Source organism: Phacochoerus africanus, chromosome X (genome assembly GCF_016906955.1).
Source record: "Phacochoerus africanus isolate WHEZ1 chromosome X, ROS_Pafr_v1, whole genome shotgun sequence".
Lineage (NCBI taxonomy): Eukaryota > Metazoa > Chordata > Mammalia > Artiodactyla > Suidae > Phacochoerus > Phacochoerus africanus.
Genome location: NC_062560.1, coordinates 128,707,733 through 128,732,147, shown reverse-complemented (window position 1 = coordinate 128,732,147; position 24,415 = coordinate 128,707,733). Strand labels below are relative to the sequence as shown.

The 24,415-nt window shown below is 65.7% G+C and overlaps 1 protein-coding gene across 2 annotated transcripts; it reads left to right on the top strand.

Moving 5' to 3' along the window:
* Window positions 1–987: 987 nt before the first annotated feature.
* Window positions 988–23,786, top strand: L1CAM (L1 cell adhesion molecule). 2 transcript variants are annotated; one of them, XM_047765118.1, is made up of 27 exons: window positions 988–1,056; window positions 9,762–9,958; window positions 13,124–13,229; window positions 13,395–13,597; window positions 14,532–14,654; window positions 14,762–14,932; window positions 15,185–15,296; window positions 15,433–15,617; window positions 15,707–15,838; window positions 15,970–16,113; window positions 16,737–16,848; window positions 16,966–17,132; window positions 17,243–17,399; window positions 17,605–17,729; window positions 17,867–17,977; window positions 18,280–18,477; window positions 18,696–18,766; window positions 18,943–19,165; window positions 19,865–19,980; window positions 20,186–20,387; window positions 20,476–20,598; window positions 20,679–20,852; window positions 20,943–21,062; window positions 21,204–21,359; window positions 21,779–21,913; window positions 22,341–22,413; window positions 22,518–22,548. In XM_047765118.1, exons 2-27 carry the CDS (start codon window positions 9,883–9,885, stop codon window positions 22,531–22,533), a joined length of 3,531 nt encoding a protein of 1,176 aa, XP_047621074.1. In that variant the 5' UTR covers window positions 988–1,056; window positions 9,762–9,882; the 3' UTR covers window positions 22,534–22,548. The 2 variants fall into 2 exon arrangements, with proteins under 2 accessions (XP_047621074.1, XP_047621073.1); XM_047765117.1 differs by lacking the exon at window positions 22,518–22,548 and adding an exon at window positions 22,676–23,786 and having other exon boundaries at window positions 989–1,056.
* Window positions 23,787–24,415: the final 629 nt, after the last annotated feature.

Genomic DNA, 24,415 nt, shown 5'->3' with positions numbered 1-24,415 from the left:
CCTAGGCCTTCCTTGCCCTGCGGCCGGGCTCGGCTCACTCCGGAATGGCTGTGCCCTCCGCGTGGCCGCGTCGGTCAAGGCCACGAGCCTGGGGGTGGGGGCGGGGGGTGCGCTGGGGAGGAGATCCTTCCCCAGGCTTTCCGGTGCTGGAGGATGTGGGGCCACCAGGAAAGGTCGGAAGGGGGCCAATCCCCTAGACAAAGAAATAAGACGCCCGGAAAACTGGCGGAGAGTCGGGGCAAGGTGGGGCACGGGAGATGGCAGCTCGAGGGGCGCCCTCTCAACACGTCCTCGGAACCCCGGCAGCCCCCACCCCCGGCTCTGGGCTGCGCAGGAGCCCGCGCCCCTCTGCCCCTCCCCGGCGGGCTGATAACTGAGGTCCAGGTCCGCGCGCCCCTCCCGCCTATAGGATGAGGAGGGTTCGGGGGGAGCCCAGGGACTCGGGAATCCTGCCTTCGGCGCGCGGGGGGGTGGGGGGGCGCACGTCCAAACACCCCACGACCAGGGACCAGGGCGCGGCCAAGATCGCATTGCGTGTGGGTGCCGGTCGCTCGCCAGCGCCCTCGAGGGCCGGCTGGCGGCTGGGGGTCCTGTCTCCCCACCCGACTCCACCCCGCCGCCCAGCACCGCGCCCCGGGGGCACCCCAGCCTCGCGCGTCTGCCCCGGGCCCCCACTGTGGTGCGGGTGCTCTCGTGCGGGGCACTGCGGGGCCGGGGGTGGGGGGGGGCGCCCACTGAGCTCCCGGAGGAGGTCACCGGGGTTCCCGGGCCGCACCCGGCTCGGCAGCCCCGCTCGGCGGCGGGGCGCGGCGGGGCGCGGCGGGGCGGGGCGGGCGGCCGGGGAGGTGATCTCACTCCCCCTCCCCCGCCTCCCCTGCGCTCCCTCCCCCTCCCCCCTCCCCCCTCCCCCGCGCGCAAGCCCGCCCGCCCCGCCCCGCCCCCGCCCCGCCGCCGCGGCCGCCGCAGCACCAGCATCGCAGACGCGCCCGGGCGGCGGGTCCGAGGCCGGCGTGTGCGGAGGCTGGGCGGGCAGCCCGAGCGGCGGCCGCAGCGCAGGTAAGGCGGGCAGACCTGCCCTCGCGCCCGGGCCCCCGGCTGCGGCGCCGCGAGCCTCCCGTCCCAGCCCTGCCCCGGGGGCGAGGCCGGGGAGCTCCACCCGGACCACCCCGGGACCACGGGCGGAGCGGCCAGGGCCCCACCCAGGCCCGGGCCCCCAGCTCCAGGCCCCGAGGACCGCAGCCGGGCCGGGAAGGGAGGCCGGGGGCTGAAGCCCGACAGGTGAAGGGTACCTGGGCGGCGCCCCAAATGCCGCCCCGGGGAGGGCTGCTCCGGGGGGGAGCCGGGCAGGGTCTGTACGGGGTGGTGGGGGCTGAAGTTGGCACGTCCCTCCGGCTGGGTGCGTGTGTGTGGGGGGGCGCGATGGACCCAATTCACACCCCCCCGCCCCCTCCCCCCGACCATCCTCGGCCACCGTGGGGTGTGGCCCTGGGCGTGGCTGCCCCTCTTCCCCAGTGGAGGGCCGCCCCGTTTGGCTGAAAAATCCGGCTGCCTGCGTGGTCGAGGGGTGACGGGGTTAAGCCACCCCTGCAGTGGGGGGGGGGGGAGACAGTTGGGCTGGGCACTGCCCGGCCCTCCGCCCCAAGGTGGGAGGGGGGGCTTTGTTCTCTTCCTTCTTGCAAAACCCCAGCCTGGACTCCTGGGGGCTTCCCTCCAGCCTGCGCCAGGACCAGGGTCTCCTGCCCTGGAGGCGAAGGGTGCGTCTGGAGCCTCAGTTCCTGCAGGCTCTGGTGACCAAGAAAGGGTGCACTGGGTGAGGGTGGCCTGGGAACCCACCAGTGGGCATCTGTGCACATGGGGGTAGGATGTGGGTCCATCAGGTAGGGGGAGGGAGGGCCTCAGGGGCTGGGGCCCTGCCCTGCCCACTGCAGGTCTTTCACCTACCGCCCAGTCTTCCTTGGCTGTTGGGTTATGATAAGGAGGAGTCCGAGTTTCCCGTTCCTCCCTGCCTAGGGCAGATTTTGGGGGGGTTCTTGGTTGGCCTGGGCTGCAAAGAGCCTAGTACAACCTGCTGCCCCCTACAGGGTATCGGGAACCCTGCCCATCACTGCCCGTCTCAGGGAGACAGGCCCAGCACCATCTGCCCCCCCTCCCAAGAAATGGGACGCCCGCCACCCCCTCCAGGTAGATGCCCTGCTTCCAGTTCGCTCCATCCAGCGGGCTGGGGCTTCTGGATCGCCCCTGTCATCTCTGCTGACTCACGTGGCTCTGACGGTGGCTGCGTACCGAGCCCGTCAGCCTTTCTTCCCGTGAGCTGCTGCCGAGCCCCATCTTTCTTGTCCCCTGTGGGGTGGCAGGGCCAGGGGGCGGCCTCTCGCCTCTGATCAGCTCCTTGCTGCCGGCCATGGGGCTCAGCCTGGCCCCGTCTCTCCCCTGGCATAGTGCCCATGCAACACCCACACGCGCACCCATGGGCCACCCTAGCTTTCAGGGGCTCTTGGCTACTCTGGCCACACAGCAAGTTCTTGTCTCACTGAGGCTGGGATCCCCAGCTTCTAGCCGCTTCTCTCTGCTGCATCCTCGCCTCTCTCCTCCGCTTCCCGCTTCTTTATGTCTCTGTGTGTGATCCCCGCGGAGGTGAAGCTCGAAATATAAAGAACAAAAGAAATTAAGGCTCCTTGGTGATGGGACCACCCAGAGAATCCCGCTCAGCACACCCCAGCCTCAGTCTCCCTGGGTTGCTACCACCCTCTGCCCAGAGGCTCCTCCCCTGGCCCCCCGCACAGCAGAGGCTGCGGCGGCGGCGGCGGCGGCGGTGGCAGCACTCACAGCTCCGCCCAGTGCAGGAGCTCAGTGGCCTACAGGGTGGGCAGCCGCTCACCGCCAGGTGCCTGCTCAGGCCGGGCTCGGGGCTGCCCAGGAAGCCAAACCGGCCCAGCACCGGCTTTGTCTTCGAGGGGTGTTGGGTTGGTTTTGGTGACTATCTGCAGGGAAAGGGGCAGCGGGGATTGAGGAAGGCCTTGCCCAAGGCCTACTCCAGTGGGCAGAGGTGCCCGGGGTGTGCAGACCGTTTGGTGGCACCGGGGCTGTGGGACCCTCAGCCTTCCCCCACTTTGAGTGTCAGCCCTCTGGGCCGTCATGGGAGGGTACGGACTCATTAATCTCCAAGGTCCCTTTTGAGGCAAACGGTCCTTGCTGCCACTCTGAACGGCTGCTGCTGGCCAGGTCACCTGGGGCACTCTTTCTGGCAGTGGGGTGTGGGGCCTGGCCCAAGGTGTGCTGTTAGCTTTTCCCTGACTCCTTGGCAAAAGGTTGAAACAGCTCTGGGGTGAGGAGGGGGCTGGTTCCTGGGTGTGCCCTGGGCCTAGGAGGGCCTGCTCTGGGGGAGAGAGGCCTGGCCCGCACTGCAGTCCACTGCCCTGCTCTGCCTGCCTTCTGTGATTCAGATAATGGGGGAGGCAGGGGCCCTGAATCCCCCCTCTGGGGTCCCGAGTGCTCTGCCATCTTTGCCCTGCCCACCCCCCATAAGGGGCAAGGCTGGGTTGAGGTCGCCTGGCTGGGTGGGGCTTCCTCCCTCCTGCTCCCCCTGGCCTCCCCTTGCTCCAGGCTGGCACCTTTCTCCTCCCTGCCCTGCGGGGGGGGGGGCACCCCCACTCCCCTCCTCTCCTGCGCCGGCTTCCCCGCCTGCCCCACCCTCCCCAGGTGCCTTTTTGTCTTTCCCTGCATGACTCCCTTCCCAGCTTGGCCCCAGGCTCTGAGCCTCAGCCCTGGGCTCTCTGCCTTGGGCCCAGACCTCCCCCGGGGGCCTCGTCTGACCTGGAGGGTGGACAGGGGGCTGCCTGGGGACCACCAGCCAGAGGACGGAGGGGTGGGCAGTGAGGCAGGCCAGCCTGTTTTCTCCCCAGTCGTATCAACAGGATCTTTGTGGCTTCTTAGGGGCTGTGGTCCAAGAAAGGGAGGAGGCGGGGGTGGGGGGGGAGGGTGGGGAGGAGTTCCTCTGAAGGGGAGGGTCTGCAGTGCTGGTCTTTCCAGAAGCTTTTCTTTATCCACTGCCCCCCCCATCCAAGGCCTCAGGCTACTGCCCACACCCTCCGTGTTGCCCACGGGTCACGAAGGTGGGGAGGGAGGACCCGCCCCCGTCCTGCCTGCCATTCGTCAGCTCCTGCCCGTCTCTGACCCCCACCCCGCAGGGGCGGCTGTGACAGCTTGGGATTGGGTGGCCCTGGAGGGTGGCCTGTCCTGGGCCTTGTGCCCTCAGCCAAGGAGGCCTTCTGAGCTTGTCGTCTTCCTGTCGGTCTGATGGGGAAGCTTGAAGGGAGGCGCTGAGTCCCCAGGAGCCACTCTTCCCTCTGAAGCGTTCAGAGCCGAGTAGGGCAGGGGCGGCCTTGGGCGTGGGGTGTGCGTGGCTTCGTGTTGCTATTTGCATGTGTGGGCATTAGATATCTGGTTGCATGTGTGCATCCGTGTGTGTAGTGTGTGCTCCTGCGCTGGGAAGGGGTGGGGCTGGTGGTGGCCGCGGAGGCCGCTGCGCCCCCTGCCTGATGTGGGGGCTTCTCGTGGTGGAGGGGCCCTTTGGCCCCTCCCCTGGCCGCCTGTGTTCATGCCTTAGGAATGCTGAGGCCCAGGGGACGACAGAGGCTCCATTGTCCGTCCCCAGGCTTCCTGTGCCCCTTCTGCCCTTTAACCCTTTGGAATGGGGAGCCCCGAGGGGGCCGGAGGAGCCTGGCAGCGTCTGAGCTGTTTCCAGGCGCCCCCTGCCCCTCCTGACTTGGGCCAGGTGTCCCCAGGGGCTGGCCGGTCTGAGCAGAGGTAGCTCTGGGGTGGGCCAGCACCCCCTCAACTCCCCCTTTGCCTGGCACCCTCTGCGCGCCGCCGGCCTCTTCTGCTGCCGGCTCTGGGGTCTTGAGGGCAGGCCCAGGCCCCAAAGCCCCTTAGGTGCCAGGTTCTTTCTCCCGTTGGGGGTTTCTGGTCTCCTTCCAAGCCCACTTTCCAGGGCCAGAGGGGGCGCCTCGAGGGGGCGAGGGGGCAGTTTCCCCAACCCTGCATGGGAGACCTGGCTACAGGGCTGCGCTCTGGGGCCTGGGGGGGGGGGCGGCTTGGCCTCTGTTTCTCTGGGCCCCACTTGTCCCTTCTTCACGGGAAGGGAGTGCATGCTGTCCCTCAGCGCTGTCTGAGGCACCCAAGGGCTTTTCGTGGTTTTGAGAAAGGAGTCAGAAGACCCGAGGTTCTGGATGGCCAGGGAGGAGAGCTGCCTGCCTTCCCCCGCACAGTGTCCTTGGCTGGGGGGGTCGCATAAAGGCCAAGGTCGAGGGATGGGACGGTTCCTGCTCTGGGCTGAGGCGTGATGTGGGTCACATCCTACTTCCTCGTGGCCTCCTCCCAAGAGTTCCCTCCCAAGAGTCGCCCGCATTTGCCTGCCATCTGCCTGGCAAATAGGCCCTTCCCCAGGGCGAAGGGCATCTCGGAGCCCACCCTTGTCCGGGCCCCAGGCCCTCTGGGAATGCCAGCGGGAGGGGCGAGCTGACCCCCAGAGTAGTCTGTGCCTCAGTTTCTTCAACCATACAATGGGGCGAACGCTAGCGCTCCTTCCCCAGGGTAGTTTTCAGGGTTGAGCAATGTATGTGGCATGGTTTAGAAGAGTCCCTGCAGGGCCCGTGGTGAGTGCGGTCCACGAATTCACTTAGTAAGATGGGGAGGCGGCTGATGATGGGGAAATCCCCCTTCCTTTCCCAGTGGAGACGCTTCTCCGCACTCGCCCACAAAGGGTTAACCTCGGTCCCGCCCCTTCCCTATCCTGCGGGGAGAATGGTCCATTACAGGTGAGCTGTTGTTGCCTTGGAGACTGCAGCCGGGAGGGGGCTCGGGGCTTGTTCTCCCTTAGGGGCGGGCGAGGCAGGGGGCACGGAGGACTGGGCAGCTGTCCTTCAGGAGTTCCGGGGGTCCCGGGTACCTGTGGGGCTCCCTCCCAGCAGACGCCTTTATGTATTATCTAAATAACCCATTAGGCTGCGGCAAGCTTTCCTCTCGGCTTCCCCACTTGGCCAGAGGAGGGAGCTGGCTCCATCTCCATGGAAACCCGCCAGCCTCAGCCGGGGGCGGGGGGGGGGGGGCGAGGAGGAGCCTTAAAGGAACCCAGTGCTTGGGGCGTGGGTGACACCCACATCCTCATACACACACCGACAGGCTGGAAGGCTCCCTCCAGCCCTGCTGAGGAAACAGCCCAGGCATAGGTGCCCCCAGCCCCCGCCCCCACCCCCAAGCCTACAAGTTCGGGACCATTTCGCATACCTGGGCTGAGGCCCCAGCTCTGCCCCCATCCCCCGCCCCCCCACCGCGCCTCGCACTTGGACCTGCTGGGTCCCAGGGCAATGCCCTCGTCAGTAGACAGGGGGCAGGAGGGCTTGCCTGGGACTTCTCCTTGGGCAGGTGCATCTCTGTCAGATGGGAGGGGCACAGAGGACTGGGCAGGACCTGGGAGCTGGCGGGCATGTGTGCGGTGGGCATACACAGGGCACCTTTGGAGGTTCCCAGGGGTGTGTGGGTTCTGGGAGAAAAGCAGCCACTCCAAGTCTCAGCCTGGCTCCGCACCCTCCCAAGTGCCCCCCACCTCCGTCAGAGTTCGGAGACCAGAGAGGACTGGCCAAGGGACTGAGGGTGTGGCCAAGGGTGGGGCTCCTCTGGGGTCCCCCTCGGCCTTTCCTGCAGGCTCACGCGCCAGCCACACCCTCGTCCCCTCCCTGCCCCCCTGAGTGTGTGAGGCCTGGGGCGGGGGTACTCTGTCTGCTTTGCCCTGCTCGCCCGCCCGCAGCACTCACATGCTCCCTGGGCACCCCCTCAGCCGGGCCACTGCGCACTCCATGCCAGCCGCAGTCTTGGAGGGATTTGCTGTCCCTGCGTGCTTCTCCCTCTTCTCCTGTGGGGTCCCTATGTGCTGCATTCGTCTTGTCTAGAACTGTCCCCTTGCCTCCGTGCCACAAGTGGCCGGGGACCTGCCGCTTGTGGGCTTTGTTTGTCTGTGGTCCTGGCGCGCCGCTTCCCGCCTTCTGTTTGTCTCACCCACCTGACTTCCAAGCCCAAGAAGCCCCCTCCTCTGCCTCAGGTTCAGCTCCCCTCCTCCCCAGACCCTCCCTCCTTCCCAGACCCCCGCCCAGCCCCCCCCCCCCCCCCCCCCCCCCCCGCTTGGCACACCCCCCAGGGCCAAGGACAAGGAGGAGGCGCCTCTGGTCTTGCGCATAGGCGCGCGCACACCCCACTCACTGTCTTGCTCTCTCGGCCATTTCTCATTAGTGCCTCTGCGGCTGCCTCATGTCCTTTGTACTCCTTTTCCCTCTCCTCTTCCTTCCCCCCTGCCTAGGTCTCTGTTTCTGGATTTCTCCATCTTGGCTACTGTGGTGGTCCAGCATCCGTCTTTGTCTCCCATCCCCTGCCCTCCCTCCCCACGTCTCTGTCTCTCCTGCTCCCTCCTGCCTCTTTCTCACCCTGTCTGTCACCCTCCAGTCTCCCCCCAGCCTGCCCCCCGCCCCCCCGCAGACATGGCCTTGGCTCCATCTGTACACCAGCTTGTGAAGCACTCCCCCGCCTCCCTTGCCCCTGGAGGTGCTGATGGGGGGGCGGGGGGCCTGCTGAGCTGACAACCTGAGCTGCTTGCTCTGTAATTGCCTGAGGAATGGGGAGAGATCAGAGACCCAGCCGCAGTGGGAGGGGAGGAGGCAGAGCCCCCTCCCAGCTGTCGGGGGCCTCAGCCACCTTCTGGCTCCCGCCTGTCTGAGTGCCTAGGAAGGTGGCGAGCTGGGTGGTGATACCGGGGGACGGTGGATGTTGGGACCGGAGCGGTTGAGGCTGTCGTATTTCCCCTGCATGTACACCTGCGTTACACCCACCCAACCCCATTCTGGGAACCTAGGTCGGAGGACAAATGGAGGCGCTGGCATGGCAGCCATCAGCATTCCCACAAAGGGAGGGTGCGGGAAGATCTGCCTTTGAGCTTGTTTTCCTCCCTTCCCCCGCCTAAGACCCGAGCACTCGGAGCTGCCAAGGCTGCTGTTGGATCGCCTGCCCTCTGATCTGAGTAGCCTACTGCTTCCTACAGGCCTTGAAGCCGAGGCCAAGGCAGCGTGGGGCCCACCCCGCTCACGTGGACTTTGTGGAGGAAGGCGGCAGAGCGGGTCTGCTGTTGCTCCTCCTTTCTGGGCCCTAGCTTGGCTCTGGCCACGTCCCACCCTCCGAGTCTTTCTCTTGGCCTTCGGCCCATCCACGGGGACCGGCTCTGGGCTTTTCCGCCTCCCCCTCCAGCTTTGGGTGAGGAGTCAGAGAGCTGTCATCTGACTGCTCTTCGCCACCCTCCATTTTCCCTGCCGCCCCCCGCCCCCCCAGCAGCTGCCGAAGTCACTGCTCTTCCCAGATCACCTTACACAAGACCAGTTTGTGGCTCCTGGTTGCCTCCTGCCGGAGTCTGGATGTCTTGGCTTGGCATTCCAGGCCTCCCCCAGCCCTGGCCTTCAGCGTTCTGGATGAGGTTTGGTCTACCCTCCGATAAGGTCTGGCTGGGCGCAGGGAGGATGGACCTGGTGAAGCCCTGGCACCCGCGACCCGCTCCCGCCCTGCTCGCCCCTCCCCTACTCATCTCTTCTGCACACTTTTGCCTGTTTGGGGTCAAAAGCACCTGTCTTCTTGGGAGTGTCTTCTCTTCACTTGTTGGCAGGGGAGTCCCCTCATGTGTTGGTGGGATGTGGATGCGGCAGGCATCACTTGGGCCTGGAGTGGACGCATTATCAGTTGAGCCCTGAACACTCAGTAAAAGATCGAGAAGCTGGGCCTGCCAGACACTGTCCCAGAGCTTCCCCTGACCCCTGCCCTGACCCTGGCCGAGAGCATCTGGAAGAGGGGAGGCCACAGTCCCCTCTGTTGCCCCCACTAGGAGCCTGAGGGCCTGCAGAGAGGGGCCTCTCACCTTCCTACCCCCTGCCACTTTCCCCCTGCTTTCTTCCTTTCCCTCAACCTGTTCTGTGAAATGCAGCCTTCTTGGGCCCCTTTCCTTCTTTCCCTGCCCCATGTCCCAAGCTCCGCCCGCCCCTGCCAGCTTTTAAAGCCTGAACAGCACCCAGGGATGCGTTGGCTCTGAAACCCACAGTGATGAGACTGACAAGAGCTCTTCTCTGCATATGTGCGCATGTGCGCTTGTGTCTGCACACAGGTAGCAGGCATGAGGATGTATCCTCCATAGATAGACACACGAGAAAACACACACACATTCTGTGTACACACACAGCTGGCAGACCCGTACACGCGCCCGCTCATGAGTGCATCCCCCGCCCAGAAAAGATGGAAACGTGCCCCTGCACGCACACACACAGCCACAGATAGACGGATGCGCCTGTTTGGCTGCATGCAGACCCACATCCACACTCATGCCCACAGGCACCTGCTTGCTGGGATGTTGAGTCACACATGAAGACAGCACACACAGAGCAGCTGTGGCATGCCCAGGGGAACGGATCGGGGCAACAAGTTGGTGCCAGAGAGGCAGCTGGTGGAGAAGGCACAGACAGAGAGTAGGAAGGGAAGGAACGGCAACCTGGAGGCCCAGCCTCTGCAGTGTCTTCCAGGTCTTCTCTAAGGTGGGGGGAGGGAGGGATGGAGGAGCCGGACGCCAGGGGCGGGGCTGGGGGAGGGGCCAGGAGCCCAGGCTCCCCCAGATGTTGGTCGCTAACCTCCGTCCGTTCTCTCTCCTCCCCTACCTTTCCCTCCCCTCCTCCCCTCTCCAGTGCCCCCACCCCCCAGCTCCCTCCCCAAGCCGTCCACTAAGCCCCCTTCCCTCCCGCCGGAGCTTGAGCCGAGCCGGCCCGGCCGGCTTTGCTGCGCCGAGCCGTCGGCGCCGCCGGGAAGATGGCCGTGGCGCTGCGGTACTTGTGGCCTCTCCTCCTGTGCAGCCCCTGCCTGCTCATCCAGATCCCCGAGGAATGTGAGTAATCCCAGGGAGCCTGGGCGCCTCCCTTCGCCGCGGCGCTGGGCTTCTCTTTATCTTCTGCCTTCTGGTCTTACCCGCGCTCCGGACCCTCACGCCTCCTTTTTGTGGGCACGGAGTGGGCAAGAGCTATCCAGGACGTTCGGTCCCTCTGGAAAGAAGGACAAGGTGGAAGCGTCCGGCTGTGTCAGCACCGCGGACAGGGGCCGGAGGCGCGGGAAGGCTGCTGGGGTTTCAGCACCACGGACAGCGGGGATGGCGCGGGCCCCGCCTCCTCGGACCTCTGGGCTCCCCTTGGGGACGCCTCACCCCTCCTTCAGGGTGTGGCGGGCCGCAGGATGGAGCCATCCCCAGGCCTCAGCGAGCCGGCCTGAAGGATTGCACTCAAGCCTTGCTCCAGCTTCTGACCTGGGTGATCCTCTCGAGGGTCCTTGGTAGCCCTGCCTGTGAACTGAAGCAGGAAAAGACCCCTTGCAAAGGCCCAGAAGCCTTCTGCATCCTTGCAACTTGGTTGGGGGAGGGGGAAGGGGACTGTTGGAGCTTTACGATTGTCCGAGGTCCGGGGTAGGCGCATGGGTGTTGGGGAATGCGGCTAGAGGGCCGTGACTGAACACGGAGCTTTTGTGTATGCTCGTGAGTTGGGCAGATGATGTGTTTGTGGGTGTGGATGTAGGTGGCGTGACTGACTCAGTGTTGTTATTCCCGAGTGTGATTTTGATTTCCTGTATGGCTAAGTTTGTGAGTCACTGTAACTGTTCCTTATTGGTTGCATGTGTGAAGGTCCGTAGGTAGCTGACTGTAAAACACTTGAGCGCGATTGGTTGTGTGTGCATGTGAGGACCTGTTTGTGTGTGGAATGCGTATTACTATGATGGTGTTTCTCCTGAGTGTGTAAACACATGGTGCCTGTTGGCCTTGGCTGCGGAGCCTTTCACGGGGTAGCGTTTGTATATCTTGAGTCTGCGCCTTGGTAGCGCCAATCCCTCCCCCACTTTCCGCCTTTGTCTCCTTGCCTGGAGGCCGGTGTCACTGAGCCGGGGCTGGGGAGGGAGACTGCTCATGCTAGGCATGGGGCAGGGGTTGAGGGAGGCGGGCTTGGAAGGCCCCTGGCATTGGGGAGGCAGCGAGGGTTTGGAGGAGGTGGAGAGGGGCTGACGGGCAGAAAGGTCGGGGTGTCTCTGCGGATGCACACAGGGGGCTCCATGCGGTCACCCCTGTGCAGACCCCCCTGCTGCGAAGGCACACAGAGCAGCACGTGGGTAGACTCGGACCAGCCACCTGTATCCAAGCAGACCCAGAGACTCCCAGATGACACACAGGAGGGACGCGCATGCGCACACACCACCCCCCACCCCCCACACGCACATACACAAATGAGAGGTTTAGATGCAAAGGAACACAGTCATCCACGCAAGCACGGGTGGGTGTACAATGCAAAACTGTACCCTGAATGTAAAGCACACACGCCCATCCACCGGCACCCTGGCCGACCTCACAGTCCCTGCGGCACCGCCCGGCGCTTCCGAACACGTGTCCGGACTCACGCACCTGGGCTCCTCCTCCCCCTCCATCTCCTCTCAGTTGCTTTGCAGGCCTCACCCTGGGCCTGAGCCGGCCCTGCTGCGCCCCAGGCGATGCCACTGGGCTGGGTGCGGCCGCGTGCGGAGCGGCAGGGGCACTTGCAGGAAGGCAGGGTAGAGGAAGGAGAAGGAGGTCGGAGGCCACAGCAAGTCGAGGGCTGCCCTGGGCACCGGCTGGCACTTGTTATTGACCCCGATACAATGGGGTGGGCGGCCTGGGGCCTCCTGTTGGCAGCTTTCCTCCAGCTCTCTGCCTCCCTGGCCCCTCCAGGCCCTTTGTCCTCTTCCTGATTCCCGGTCCTGTCATCCCTGTCGCTGTCTCTTGCTCTCGGGCTGCCGGCACGGGCCCCTCCCCAGCCCGCCCTGGGGACTCTTGTCTCCTGGGGGCCCTTACACCGGGGTCTTCTGCAGAGACAAAGCCTTTAGAGGCAGCCCACGGCTCCCGCACCGCCCCCGCCTTCCCTGTCCTCTCTCCCCCGCCTCACAGCCACCCTGGCCGGTGCTAGGCCGAATCCCGCGGCCTTGGGGACAGTAGCTCTGGCCTCGGCTCCATGCCGAGAGGAAGGAAGGGGAGAAAATGGAACCTGGATACAGCAGGGCCTTTGGGAGGGTGCGGAGGGGAGGGGGCAGCGGGGCTCTGCCGGCTGGGCCTGCGTAATTGAAAACGCCGAGCTGCGCTAATTGGATTAGGAGGGAAGTGGGCTGGAGCGGGGCGGGTGCCCTGGCTGCGGGCTGTCTGCCTCCGGGCCTTCCCAGGCACCCTGGCTGGGGCGGGGTGGGATCGTTTCTGGCCCTGCCAGGAGGATGCCAAGGTCTGTCCAAAGCCCACTCTTTGTTCCGTTCAAGGCACGACCTTTCTGTCCCTGCCCCCTGGAGCCAGGCCTGGCTCCCCACCTCCAGCCTGGTGATCCGGGCCATGTCCTGTCCAGGTTTGACCTGCCACCGCCCTAGCCAGGCCTGTGTCCCCAGGTCACACCTCCGCTCAGGCCTCCCCTCCCCCAGCAGTGTCTGCCTGACTCCCTACTTTTCCCTCCGCCATCGGCCCCCTGCTGGGGCGGCCACCAGCATGTCTGTCTCTCTCTCCCTTGCTGCCTGGATTTCTCAGATGAAGGCCACCATGGTAAGCTGGGCGAGGGGCGGAGCGTTTCCCAAAAGGCCCCTCCCTGCCGCTGTGCCCATGGGCTCAGCTCCCCTGTGTGATGGCTCCTGGGTGGCGCCCTGGCTGTCTCCGGCTGGAGGCCGCAGCCTCCCTCCCTCCTGCCCCCCCCCCCCCCCCCCGGGTCGGCTTTGTCCCGTCCGGTCTAGCCTGGCGGTTCTTGCTCCCTGTGAGGCGTTGCCCTGCTGGGTTTCTGGCTCTTGGTCTTTGGCTCTGTGGTTGCTGTTTTCTTTGTCCCTCTTTCCCGTTGCTTTCTCTGGAGCCTTCTCAGCGGCCCCCTCCAGTCTGTCTGTCTCCTGCATTCCTTCCATGGGCCAGGCCGCGCCTCTTCCTCCTCCCGCAGCCCCTTGGAGCCTGCTGCCCTCTCGATGGAATGGGGGTGGGGGGAAGCTGTCCTCACCGCCGCCCTCCCCGTCCCATCCGCAGTGATGGAGCCACCTGTCATCACGGAAGAGTCTCCACGGCGCGTGGTCGTCTTCCCCACAGACGACATCAGCCTCAAGTGCGAGGCCAGCGGCAAACCCGCGGTGCAGTGAGTGACCGGCCTCCGGGCCCTTGTTGCCCGATGGCCTTAGCGCCAGTCCCCGTGTCTCCCTCGCCTTCCTCGGTCCCAGCCCACCCCCGGGGCCCCCGGCGGCTCACACCCTTGCCTCGGCCTGGTTCGGCCCCGTCCCTCCGAGCCTTTTTCTGCCTACAGGTTCCGCTGGACTCGGGATGGCGTCCACTTCAAACCCAAGGAGGAACCAGGTGTGACCGTGAACCAGGCGCCCCACTCCGGCTCCTTCACCATGGAGGGCAACAACAGCAACTTTGCGCAGAGTTTTCAGGGCACCTATCGCTGCTTTGCCAGCAATAAGCTGGGCACCGCCATGTCCCACGAGATCCAGCTCATGGCCGAGGGTACGAGGCACTACGGGGACCAGGGAGGGCCTGGGGCACATGAGAGGGTCCCAAACAGGTCTGGGGAGCTCGTGTGGGAGGGAGTCCGGGCCGGGAGCCACACCCCCTCAGCGGGCTGTTGGGTGCCCGCCTGCCTGCAGCCTCCTGCTCCTTCCTCGCCCTGCTTGTCGCCACCACCCCTGCCCTCTCTTCTTCTCTGCTTTGCCCCTTGGCCTCGGGGCCGCCGCCTGGGGGATGCTCACGGACCCGGGCTTGGTGACCGACTGAGGGTGGAGGATGGAGCCCACCTGAGCCACCGCCTGGGCTTTGGCTTCCCGCCCGTGTCCGTCCCCCCCGAGTTGCCACTTCCTGCTCCTCGGGTCACCTCGTTCCGCCTCCGCCATCGCTGTCGCCTGGCCCCTCTGCTTTCCACCTCTCACCTGGCCTCTCCGGCTCCCTCCTTCCTGTTCTCCGGCTCTGTCTTTATCTGTGTCGCCCTTTCCCTGGGGTTTTCCCTCTGCATTCCATCCTCCCCCCGCTTTCTGCCTCCCAAGCTTGTGCTCCTCTCCCCTCTCTGCCCCTCCAGTTACCTTGGGAACCGTTGCCATGGTTTCCGTGTCAGGATGATGGACGGGTCTGTGACTCCAGCATCCCTCCGCACGCAGCTCCCCTCCCCCAACGCTGCACCTCAGCCGGTCCTCCTGGTGGGAGCTGAGGATTGGGGAGAGTTAACCCTTCACAGCCATCTGGCTCCTGCCCGTCCTCCCCTCTGGGGGGAGTGTCAGTCTGGGCCTCGAGCCCCCAGAGGACTGGCTCCCCGCCTCCTTCATGCGCGCTTCCTCACGGCTGCGTCCTCTCACCCCCATGGCGATGCCTCCTCCTTTCCTCTGCGCCGCCCTGCCTTGACCAGGAGGAGAGTTGGGACCCACAGTGCCAGCCTCTCTGTCCCCTCTAGGTACCCCCAAGTGGCCAAAGGAGACAGTGAAACCTGTCGAGGTAGAGGAAGGGGAGTCGGTGATTCTGCCTTGCCACCCTCCGCCCAGCGCAGAGCCGCTCCGCATCTACTGGATGAACAGCAGTGGGTGCCCCCGAGGGGCTGCTGGCCGGGGTGGGCGGGCCAGTGGCAGTGTGCTCCGGGATGGGGGTCCTGACCTCTGGCTCCCTCTGCCTCCGCCGCCCCTGCAGAAATCCTACACATCAAACAGGACGAGCGGGTGACCATGGGCCAGAATGGCAACCTCTACTTTGCCAATGTGCTCACCTCGGACAACCACTCAGACTACATCTGCCACGCCCACTTCCCTGGCACGCGGACCATCATTCAGAAGGAGCCCATTGACCTCCGGGTCAAGGCCAGTGAGTCCCACGGGCTCGGATACACCCCCTCCTTCTCTCTCAGCCTGAGGCACCTTGGTCATCCTCGCAGACAGCTTGGCCCACGCCCCTTCCCCGGCGGCCAAAGAGCAGAGATGGCGCTGTCCCTTGAGCAGAGGACGAAACTGAGGCCCTGGGGGCTCGCCGGGGTGTCCAGGGTCGCCCAGCCTGGGAACTTCGTGGGTGGAGGGAGGGAAGTGTGAGCCATGCCGCCCGCTCTCTGTCTCCCTGCAGCCAACAGCATGATGGACAGGAGGCCGCGCCTGCTCTTCCCCACCAACTCCAGCAGCCACCTGGTGGCCTTGCAGGGGCAGCCGCTGGTCCTGGAGTGCATAGCCGAGGGCTTGTGAGTCTGGGCCCCTGGGGGCGGGGGGGGGGGGGGGCGGGGGCGGAGTCTCTGCCGTGGGGCGGGGCTGAGCGGCCGCTGCTCTCTCCCCTCTGCTCTCTGCCTCCTCGGCCTCCTTGCACTGGGCCCCGGGCAGCCCCACACCCACCATCAAGTGGCTGCGCCTGAGCGGCCCCATGCCCGCCGACCGAGTCACCTACCAGAACCACAACAAGACCCTGCAGCTGCTGAACGTGGTCGAGGAGGACGACGGCGAGTACCACTGCCTGGCTGAGAACCCGCTGGGCAGCGACCGGCACGTCTACTACGTCACCGTGGAGGGTATGGTGCCTCTGCCGGGCCGGAGCCCCCGCCCGGGGGTGAACAGGGTCTGGGCCCGGAGCTCAGGGCGGCTCTTCCCTTCCCCGCAGCGGCCCCGTACTGGCTGCACAAGCCCCAGAGCCATCTGTACGGGCCGGGAGAGACGGCCCGCCTGGACTGCCAAGTGCAGGGCAGGCCCCAACCCGAGGTCACCTGGAGAATCAACGGCATCCCCGTGGAGGGTGAGCGGGGCCTCCGGCAGGGACGGGGCGCGAAGGTGGGGGGCCTTGGGGACGGTGGGGAAGAAGAGGAGGGGCCCCGGTGGGGCTCACCGCTCTGCCCTGGGCCCGCGGGCACGCCTGCTGCCCCCTAGAGCTGGCCAAGGACCAGAAGTACCGGATCCACCATGGAGCCCTGATCCTGAGCAACGTGCAGCCCAGTGACACGATGGTGACCCAGTGCGAGGCCCGCAACCGGCACGGGCTCCTGCTGGCCAATGCCTACATCTATGTTGTCGGTGAGTGCCGGCCAGCTGGGCCCACCCACCCTCCCCTCTCTGCCTCAGAGCCCCCCGGCTGAGCCTGCCGCCGCGACTGCCCTCCTCCCCGGAGCCTTCACCCCATGTCCCGCCCGCCCTCCCCACAGCGGGGCGGGGAGCGGGGAAGAAGGGCTGGGTCTTGTCGGTATCTCCAGAGGAAGAAGCAGCCTCGGGAGAGGGCTGGCCCCGCTCACGCCACTGAGCTGAGGCTCGCCCTGGCTGCGATGGGCCGAGGCCGGCCCTGTGGCTTTTCTGCAGGAGCTTTGGGGAAGACGGGGCTAGGCCGGGAAGGCTTCCGGGAAGAGGCAGGCTGTCGGTAGGGCCGCAAATAATTGGTAAAACCTGAGCGACTGCGATGGGAGGCACATCTGCGGCAGAGGGGGTCGGTGCGTCCGAAGGCCGAGAGAAGCTCAGCCTGGCAGCGCCGGTGTGGGGCACAGGGAGGAAGACGGGCAGGGCTCTCGGGGGCCTGAAAATGCCCGCTGGAGTCACCGGCAGCTTCCAGAGCCTGCGAGCCCTCCTTCGAGAAGCTGCCTTGCTCATGAGCGCGCCTGGGCCCCTGCCTGGCCCTGAGCCCTGCCCCGTGGCTGCTCGTCCCGCAGAGCTGCCAGCCAAGATCCTCACCCCAGACAACGAGACGTACATGGCCGTCCAGGGCAGCACCGCCTACCTGCTGTGCAAGGCCTTCGGCGCCCCTGTGCCCAGCGTCCAGTGGTGAGTGGCCCACCCCGGCCCGGGGCACCCCGAGGCCCTCTTCCGGCCCAGGGAAGCAGGGAGGGCTGGGGAGCCCGGCCAGCGCGATCTGAGTCAGGCCCACCCTGCTGGCGCCAGGCTGGACAAGGAGGGCAAGACGGTGCTGCAGGACGAGCGCTTCTTCCCCTACACCAACGGGACCCTGGGCATCCGAGACCTCCAGGCCAACGACACGGGGCACTACTTCTGCCAGGCCGCCAATGACCAAAACAACGTGACCATTGTGGCTAATCTGCAGGTCAAAGGTCCGATGACACCCCAGCCCTGCTGACGTGCGCAGCGGCACCTCCAGGTTGGAGGGTCCGGGTCTCTGGAGGAGCCCAGAGTGACCTTCCCTTCCTGTCGTTGCCCTCAGATGCCACTCAGATCTTGCAGGGGCCCCGCAGTGCGATCGAGAAGAAAGGCTCGCGGGTGGCGTTCACGTGCCAGGCCTCCTTTGACTCCTCCCTGCAGCACAGCATCACCTGGCGCGGGGACGGCCGAGACCTCCGGGAGCTTGGCGACAGTGACAAGTGCGGGCCCAGCCCCAACCTGGGTTCGATGGAAGGGGGCGGAGCGGGAAGAGTGCAAGGTCCAGACCTCCCGGCCTCGCGCCCCGCTGGGAAGGGGAAGGTTCCGGCGGGGGAGGGAAGGGAGGGGAGCAGAACGCAGGCGGCAGAAAGTAGCGAGTCCCCTGGGAGCCGCAGGACAAGCATTTCCCACCCACCCTCCCACCAGGTACTTTATAGAGGAGGGCCGCCTGGTCATCCACAGCCTGGACTACAGCGACCAGGGCAACTACAGCTGTGTGGCCAGCACCAAGCTGGACGTGGTGGAGAGCAGGGCAGAGCTCCTGGTGGTGGGTGAGTCCTGGGGTGCTGGCCGGAGGGGGGGGGGCACGGGAGTCCGGACGGACACTGCAGGGCGCTTTGGAGCAGGGCGGGGGGGGGCGGTGGCCAGCTGACGAGTGGGCCAGAGATCCCCCCTCTGTGGCCCTCAGGGAGCCCCGGACCTGTGCCTCAGCTGGAGGTGTCCGATCAGCATCTGCTTCGGCAGAGCCAGGTGCGCCTGTCCTGGAGCCCGGCTGACGACCACAACGCCCCCATCGAGAGTAAGAAGCGGCGTGCACGGCACCCCCAGCTCCCTCCCCGCCACCCCGCCAGCCCTCCGTCCCTGTGGGACCAGCCTTACCCCGGAGCTGCGGCTTCAGGGCTGCCCCCCCTCACGGAGCCTCGGCCCCTGTGTTTGGGGGCTCGTGGTTCCTCACAGGGCCTGCAAGTGCCAGTGGCCTCGGGCGCTCCCCCCCCCCCCCCGTCCCTCTCCCCCGCAGGGACAGCCAGACTTTGTACCCCCCCCACCCCTCCCCCAGTTGCCATGCACCACTTCCTCCATCGCCCGTTCACTTCTTGGCAGAGTATGACATTGAATTTGAGGACAAGGAGATGGCGCCCGAGAAGTGGTACAGTCTGGGCAAGGTGCCCGGGAACCAGACCTCTGCCACCCTCAAGCTGTCGCCTTATGTCCACTACACCTTCAGAGTTACCGCCATCAACAAATACGGCCCTGGGGAGCCCAGCCCGGCCTCTGAGACGGTGGTCACGCCGGAGGCAGGTGAGCCCCGTGGGAGGGGGCCTCAGACGCCGGCCGCCCGCCCCCAGCGCCACAAGGAGAGTCTGCAGAAGCGACCACGCCGAAGCTCCCCTGCTTCCAGGCTTCCCTTGCGGCTGCTGGCTGCTGCTGGCTTCCGAGGCCATTCCTTCCCCGGCCGTCAGCCTTCACGGCCTTGGCAGGAGGCCACAGTGATGATGCCTTAACACGTTCCTTTCCAGCCCCGGAGAAGAACCCTGTGGACGTGAAGGGGGAAGGAAATGAGACCAACAACATGGTCGTCACGTGGAAGGTGAGGCCCCGGGCTCAGCTCACCCTGGGCATCCGAACGAGACGCAGGGGTTTGCGGCCATCCCTGGCGGTGCCAAGGACCGAGCGTGACGACACCTGAGCCTGGGCCGGGGCGACTCGCAGGCCGGCGCAGTGGCTCTTGACCAACTAGCTCCTCTTCTGCTCGCCCTCCAACAGCCGCTCAGGTGGATGGACTGGAATGCGCCCCAGGTTCAGTATCGGGTGCAGTGGCGCCCTCAGGGGATGCAGGGGGCCTGGCAGGAGCAGATCGTCAGCGACCCCTTCTTGGTGGTGTCCAACACGTCCACCTTTGTGCCCTACGAGATCAAGGTCCAGGCCGTCAACAGCCAGGGCAAGGGCCCGGAGCCCCAGATCACCATCGGCTACTCTGGGGAGGACTGTGAGTATTGGGCTGGTCCCGCGCCCACCTTGCAGGGAACTGCCCCGGACCTGGGTCCCCTCTCCTAATAGAGGGCGTTTCCTAAGACAGGATATTCTTTTTTTTTTTTTTTTTAATTTTTTTCGTCTTTTGGCTTTTTAGGGCCGTACCCGCAACATATGGAAGTCCCCAGGCTAGGGGTCCGATTGGAGCCGTAGCCACCAGCCTATGCCACAGCTGCAGCAATGCCGGATCCCAGCTGTGTCTTCAACCTACACCACAGCTCATGGCAACGCCGCATCCTTAACCCACTGAGCCAGGCCCGGGATGGATCCTAGTCGGAGTCTTACCACTGAGCCACGACGGGAACTCAAGGATATTCTTACATGACTGAAGTGTCGCCATGCAAATCCGGAGAGAAACTTAGCATCAGCAAGTCGGCATCTCTATTCCCGTGGTATCAGCTGGTGCCGGCTTTCCCCCAGGCCAGGGTCCAATCCAGGATCCCACATGGGGTCTGATTATCCTGCTTCTTTGCTTTCCTCGAATCTAGAACATTACCAGACGTTAACTCGATGACCCCGTCAAGCTCTTCTCCTGAGACCATAGTGCAAGCTCCCAGCCCTCCCATCCCAACCCGCCTTTCCCCTGTGGGAGGGCAGGATGCCGGGCTGGCCTCAGGAGGCCACAATCCCCATCCATGTCCCTGGCTGTTTCCAGACCCCCAGGCAAGCCCGGAGCTAGAAGAGATTCAGATCCTCAATTCAAGCACCGTGCTGGTCCGGTGGAGGCACCTGGACCCCGGCCAGGTCAAGGGCCACCTCCGCGGATACAATGTAAGCGTGCAAGGCGTGGGGGCTGGGGACATCCCTGGGCTACCAGGAGTGACAGGATGGGGGATGGGTCCTGCCCCCTGCCAGCTGCTCTCCCGCAAACCCTCGAGTTGGATGAAAGGCTCCCCTGGGAGGCCGTGGGGAACGCATGCCCCAGGGTCACGGCCAGACGCCTCCTGCCCCCATGGGGCCTCGGGTCCACCTGCAGGTGACATACTGGTGGGAGGGCAGTCAGAGGAAGCCCAGCAAGAGGCACGTCCATAAAGGCCACGTGGTTGTACCTGCCAACGCCACCAGCGCCATCCTGGGAGGCCTGCGGCCCTACAGCACCTACCATCTAGAGGTGCAGGCCTTCAACGGCCGGGGCCCGGGGCCCGCCAGCAGCAGGAGCTTCAGCACCCCCGAGGGAGGTGAGCTTTGCACCCCGTGCCCCTGCCCCTCCTCCCCACCCAGGGGCGGGCAGGGCAAGGACCTGCCCCTTGTCCCTGTGTCCCGCAGTGCCCGGACACCCCGAGGCGTTGCACCTGGAGTGCCAGTCGGACACCAGCCTGCTGCTGCACTGGCAGCCCCCGCTCAGCCACAACGGCGTGCTCACCGGCTACGTGCTCTCCTACCACCCTCGTGAGCGTGCCCCCGAGGGGGAGGGGGCGGGGGCCGGGGAGGGCGAGCGGCCCAAGCCGACTCCTGGCCTGTCGTGGCAGTGGACGATGAGGGCAAGGAGCAGCTGTCCTTTGACCTTCCGGACCCTGAGCTGCGGACGCACAACCTGACCAACCTCAGCCCCCACCTGCGCTACCGCTTCCAGCTGCAGGCCACCACCAAGGAGGGCCCCGGCGAGGCCATCGTGCGGGAAGGAAGCACCATGGCCTTTTCTGGTGAGCTGGAGAGGGCAGCCGAGGCCGCCGGGCCTGGCAGGGCGGGCCTTGGCCCGCCCCGAGGTCCCACGCCCTCCTCTTGATCCCCAGGGACCCCGGATTTTGGCAACATCTCGGCCATGGCTGGCGAGAATTACAGCGTGGTGTCCTGGGTCCCTAAGGAGGGCCAGTGCAACTTCAGGTTCCAGATCTGGTTCAAAGCCCTGGGGGGTGAGCGTAAAAGGGGCCCCTGGGGTTGGGGGGGAGGGGGCCCGGGGCCCAAAGGGGCTGTGACGGTGGCGGCGGCGGCGGCGCCGCGGAGCCCGGGAGCCGCCTGGCCTTGCGCTCAGCCCCCCGGCCCTCTGCCTGCAGACGGGAAGCTGGGCCCGCCCCTCCTGCCACAGTCCATCAGCTACAACCAGAGCTCCTACACGCAGTGGGACCTGCAGCCTGACACCAACTACGAGATCCACTTGTTCAAGGAGAGTGTGCTCATGCACCGGATGGCCGTCAAGACCAACGGCACCGGTGAGAGCCCGTCGGCACCGCCCCGTCGGCTGCCCGCTGTCCCCGGCCTGGCTCACTTTCTCCCAGAACCTGGGTGCCCCCTGGCCCGTGATCGAGACGTCCAGGTCCTTGAAACGACCCCTGTTAATGCCCTTCTGTTCCACCTGCTGCCAAGCTAGGGCCCAGAAAGGAGGGGCAACAGCAGACCCGCTCTCTGCGCTGCTCCCCCCCCCCCGCAGCGTGTCCCCGCAGGCACGCCTCGGCCCTGGCGTGTCACCCTTACCTGTCCCTTCCCGGTCCCTGGGGATGGGGGTCGTGAGTGGACGAAGCCAGAGGCTCTGAGTGAGGCCGGGGAGCCGGAGGTACGGGCTCGGGAGGCGGGGGCCCCCCGAATCTCACCCGAGCCAGGGCCTGGGTCTCCTTCCCGCTCTCCCCCTCAGGCCGCGTGGGCCTCCCTCCCGCCGGCTTTGAACCTGAGGGCTGGTTCATCGGCTTCGTCAGCGCCATCATCCTCCTGCTTCTGGTCTTACTCATCCTCTGCTTTATCAAGCGCAGCAAGGGGGGCAAGTACTCAGGTAACCCCGGCTCCGGGGCTCGGCCGAGGGCGGTAGGGGGGCAAGGACTCAGGTAACCCCGGCTCCGGGGCTCGGCCGAGGGCGGTAGGGGGGCAAGGACTCAGGTAACCCCGGCTCCGGGGCTCGGCCGAGGGCGGTAGGGGGGCAAGGACTCAGGTAACCCCGGCTCCGGGGCTCGTCTGCTACACGCCCTCCCCGCTCCCTGAGCTCCTGGCCCGATGGCGTGTTGGGTGCAGGCAGGGGGCCTAGAGGCGGCTGGTGCGCAGACCCGCGGTGGGGGCAGGGGAGACCCCCTGGAAAGCTTCCAGGGGGCTGGCGGTGCTCAGCACAAAGGGAGAGCCTCACTCGTGTCCCTGCCTGGCGGGGGGCCCAGGGTCCAGGGCCGGGCCGGGGTGGGAGAGGCAGCTGGCCCTCTCTGTGTCTGCAGTGAAGGATAAGGAGGACACCCAGGTGGACTCAGAGGCCCGGCCCATGAAGGACGAGACCTTCGGCGAGTACAGGTGAGCTGGGGCGGGAGCAGGCGCCCGCTGGGCCGCCCGGGTTCTCGCGTCCCTGCTTGACCCCGTCTCTCTCTCTCTGTCTTTGTGCTGCGGGGCGACATCAGGTCCCTGGAGAGGTAAGACGGGGCTGGGGGCATTCTGTCGGACTCCGGGGACAGAGACCCTCCGGGGCACAGCCGGTGCCTGGGCGTGGCCCTGGCCGGTGGCCCGGCCTCCTCCCTCAGGCCAGCACCCACCCCCCTTCCGCTCTCTGCCCCTACAGTGACAACGAGGAGAAGGCCTTTGGCAGCAGCCAGCCGTCCCTCAATGGCGACCTCAAGCCCCTGGGCAGTGACGACAGCCTGGCCGACTACGGAGGCAGTGTGGACGTGCAGTTCAACGAGGACGGCTCCTTCATTGGCCAGTACAGCGGCAAGAAGGAGAAGGAGGCGGCGGGGGGCAACGACAGCTCGGGGGCCGCCTCCCCCATCAACCCCGCAGGGACCTTGGAGTAGCAGGGTCCCCGCCAGGCAAGGCCAGGCAGAGCACACCCCAGGGCCGGGCCGCGGGGAGTCAGAGGCCAGGACCCCCCCCTGCCCGCGGCCTGCGCCCGGTCCCCACTTGATTGCCAAAACCCGGCCGCACTGCTTCTTGGGCACATTCTGCTCGGCTCCAGCTCCGGGCCGGTCGCCGTCACATCGGGAGCCTTTGGGTGCTGCCTCGCCAGCCTTTGGGCACAGAGAGGCTGCGGCTGGGGGAGAGGAGGCGGGGATGGCCCAGGAGGGGTCTCCTCAGGACCAGGGCTGCCACCTCCACCCCCAGCCATCCCTTGGCCAGCCTGGCTGGGACAGGGGACGGAAAACTCGGTGTCCCCACCATCTGCTCCCTCTTCTTGGGCATCTCTGCTCCGACTGGGATGGGAGCTGGGCAGGCTGGAGAGTCCAGAGTCCCCACCTGCCTGTGTCGCACTCGGCCGGCGCCCCTCCCCCGCGGCCCCTGCCCTGCGGCTGGCTTTCAGGAGTTCCATACACACGCTGCCTTTGGTACCCACCAGACAACATCCAAGTAGCCTCCGTCACTGCCCAGGTGCGGGGCAGGCGCGCCTCCCCCCGGCCCCGGCCTCTCCCCGCCTCCACTGCACCCCAAGACCCCTTAGCGGCCCCATCGGACCCCAGTCTGAACAGTTCCCTTCCTCAGCCTCCCCCAGCCCCACCTTGGGAATGTAAATACACCGTGACTTTGAAAGTTTGTACCCCGCCCTTCCCCATATGCCACTAGCGTGTAGCCAGATGTCTGAGTCTCTCTAGGTGGTTTCTAGGTTTTATAGCAATTAGCTTTGATGATCCCATCCCAGGAAAAATAAAAACAGACAAAAAAACTTCAAAAAAAGGAAAGATTGGTTGTCCCAGCTCTGCCTTTGCTCGGTCTGTGGGTGAGCCCTTTACAGAAAACAAAAGTATATATATATATGTACATAAATATCAGAATTATAAAAGGCAAATAAAAACCTGGAAACAAAGAGGAATCGTTGTCATTTGCTGTTTGCTGGCCTCCAAGAGCTCTCTGGGCCCTTCTCGAAGGAGCAGTAGAAAGCACTTGGAACGAATGCCCACAAACGTCAAGTGGCCCCATAGGGCTAGCCCGCCTCCCCTGGGAATTCCTGCGGGGCAGCTCGCCCCTGGCTTCCCAAGGCCAGGTTCATACACCTCTCCCCGCCCCCGGACCTCTGTACTCAGCCAAGGCCTCTGTTTCACCTTTACTCAAGCCACCAGAAAGCTCCCGAAGAGAATTTCTTTGCTCACGTTCCCACCGTCAAATCTGCCCCCCCCCCCCCCCCCCCCGGGAGCCCAGACTCGACCTGCAGTTGGAGATCAGCCCCTCCGCCCAGGCACCAGGTCCCCCCACCCCAACCGGAAACTCATCAGCGCTGGTTCTCCGGCTGTGTCTTCTTTGCCTTTTCTCTCACTATCTCTTTTGTTGTTGTCTCGGTTTGGTTTTTTGGTTGCGCTCACACGGCATGTTG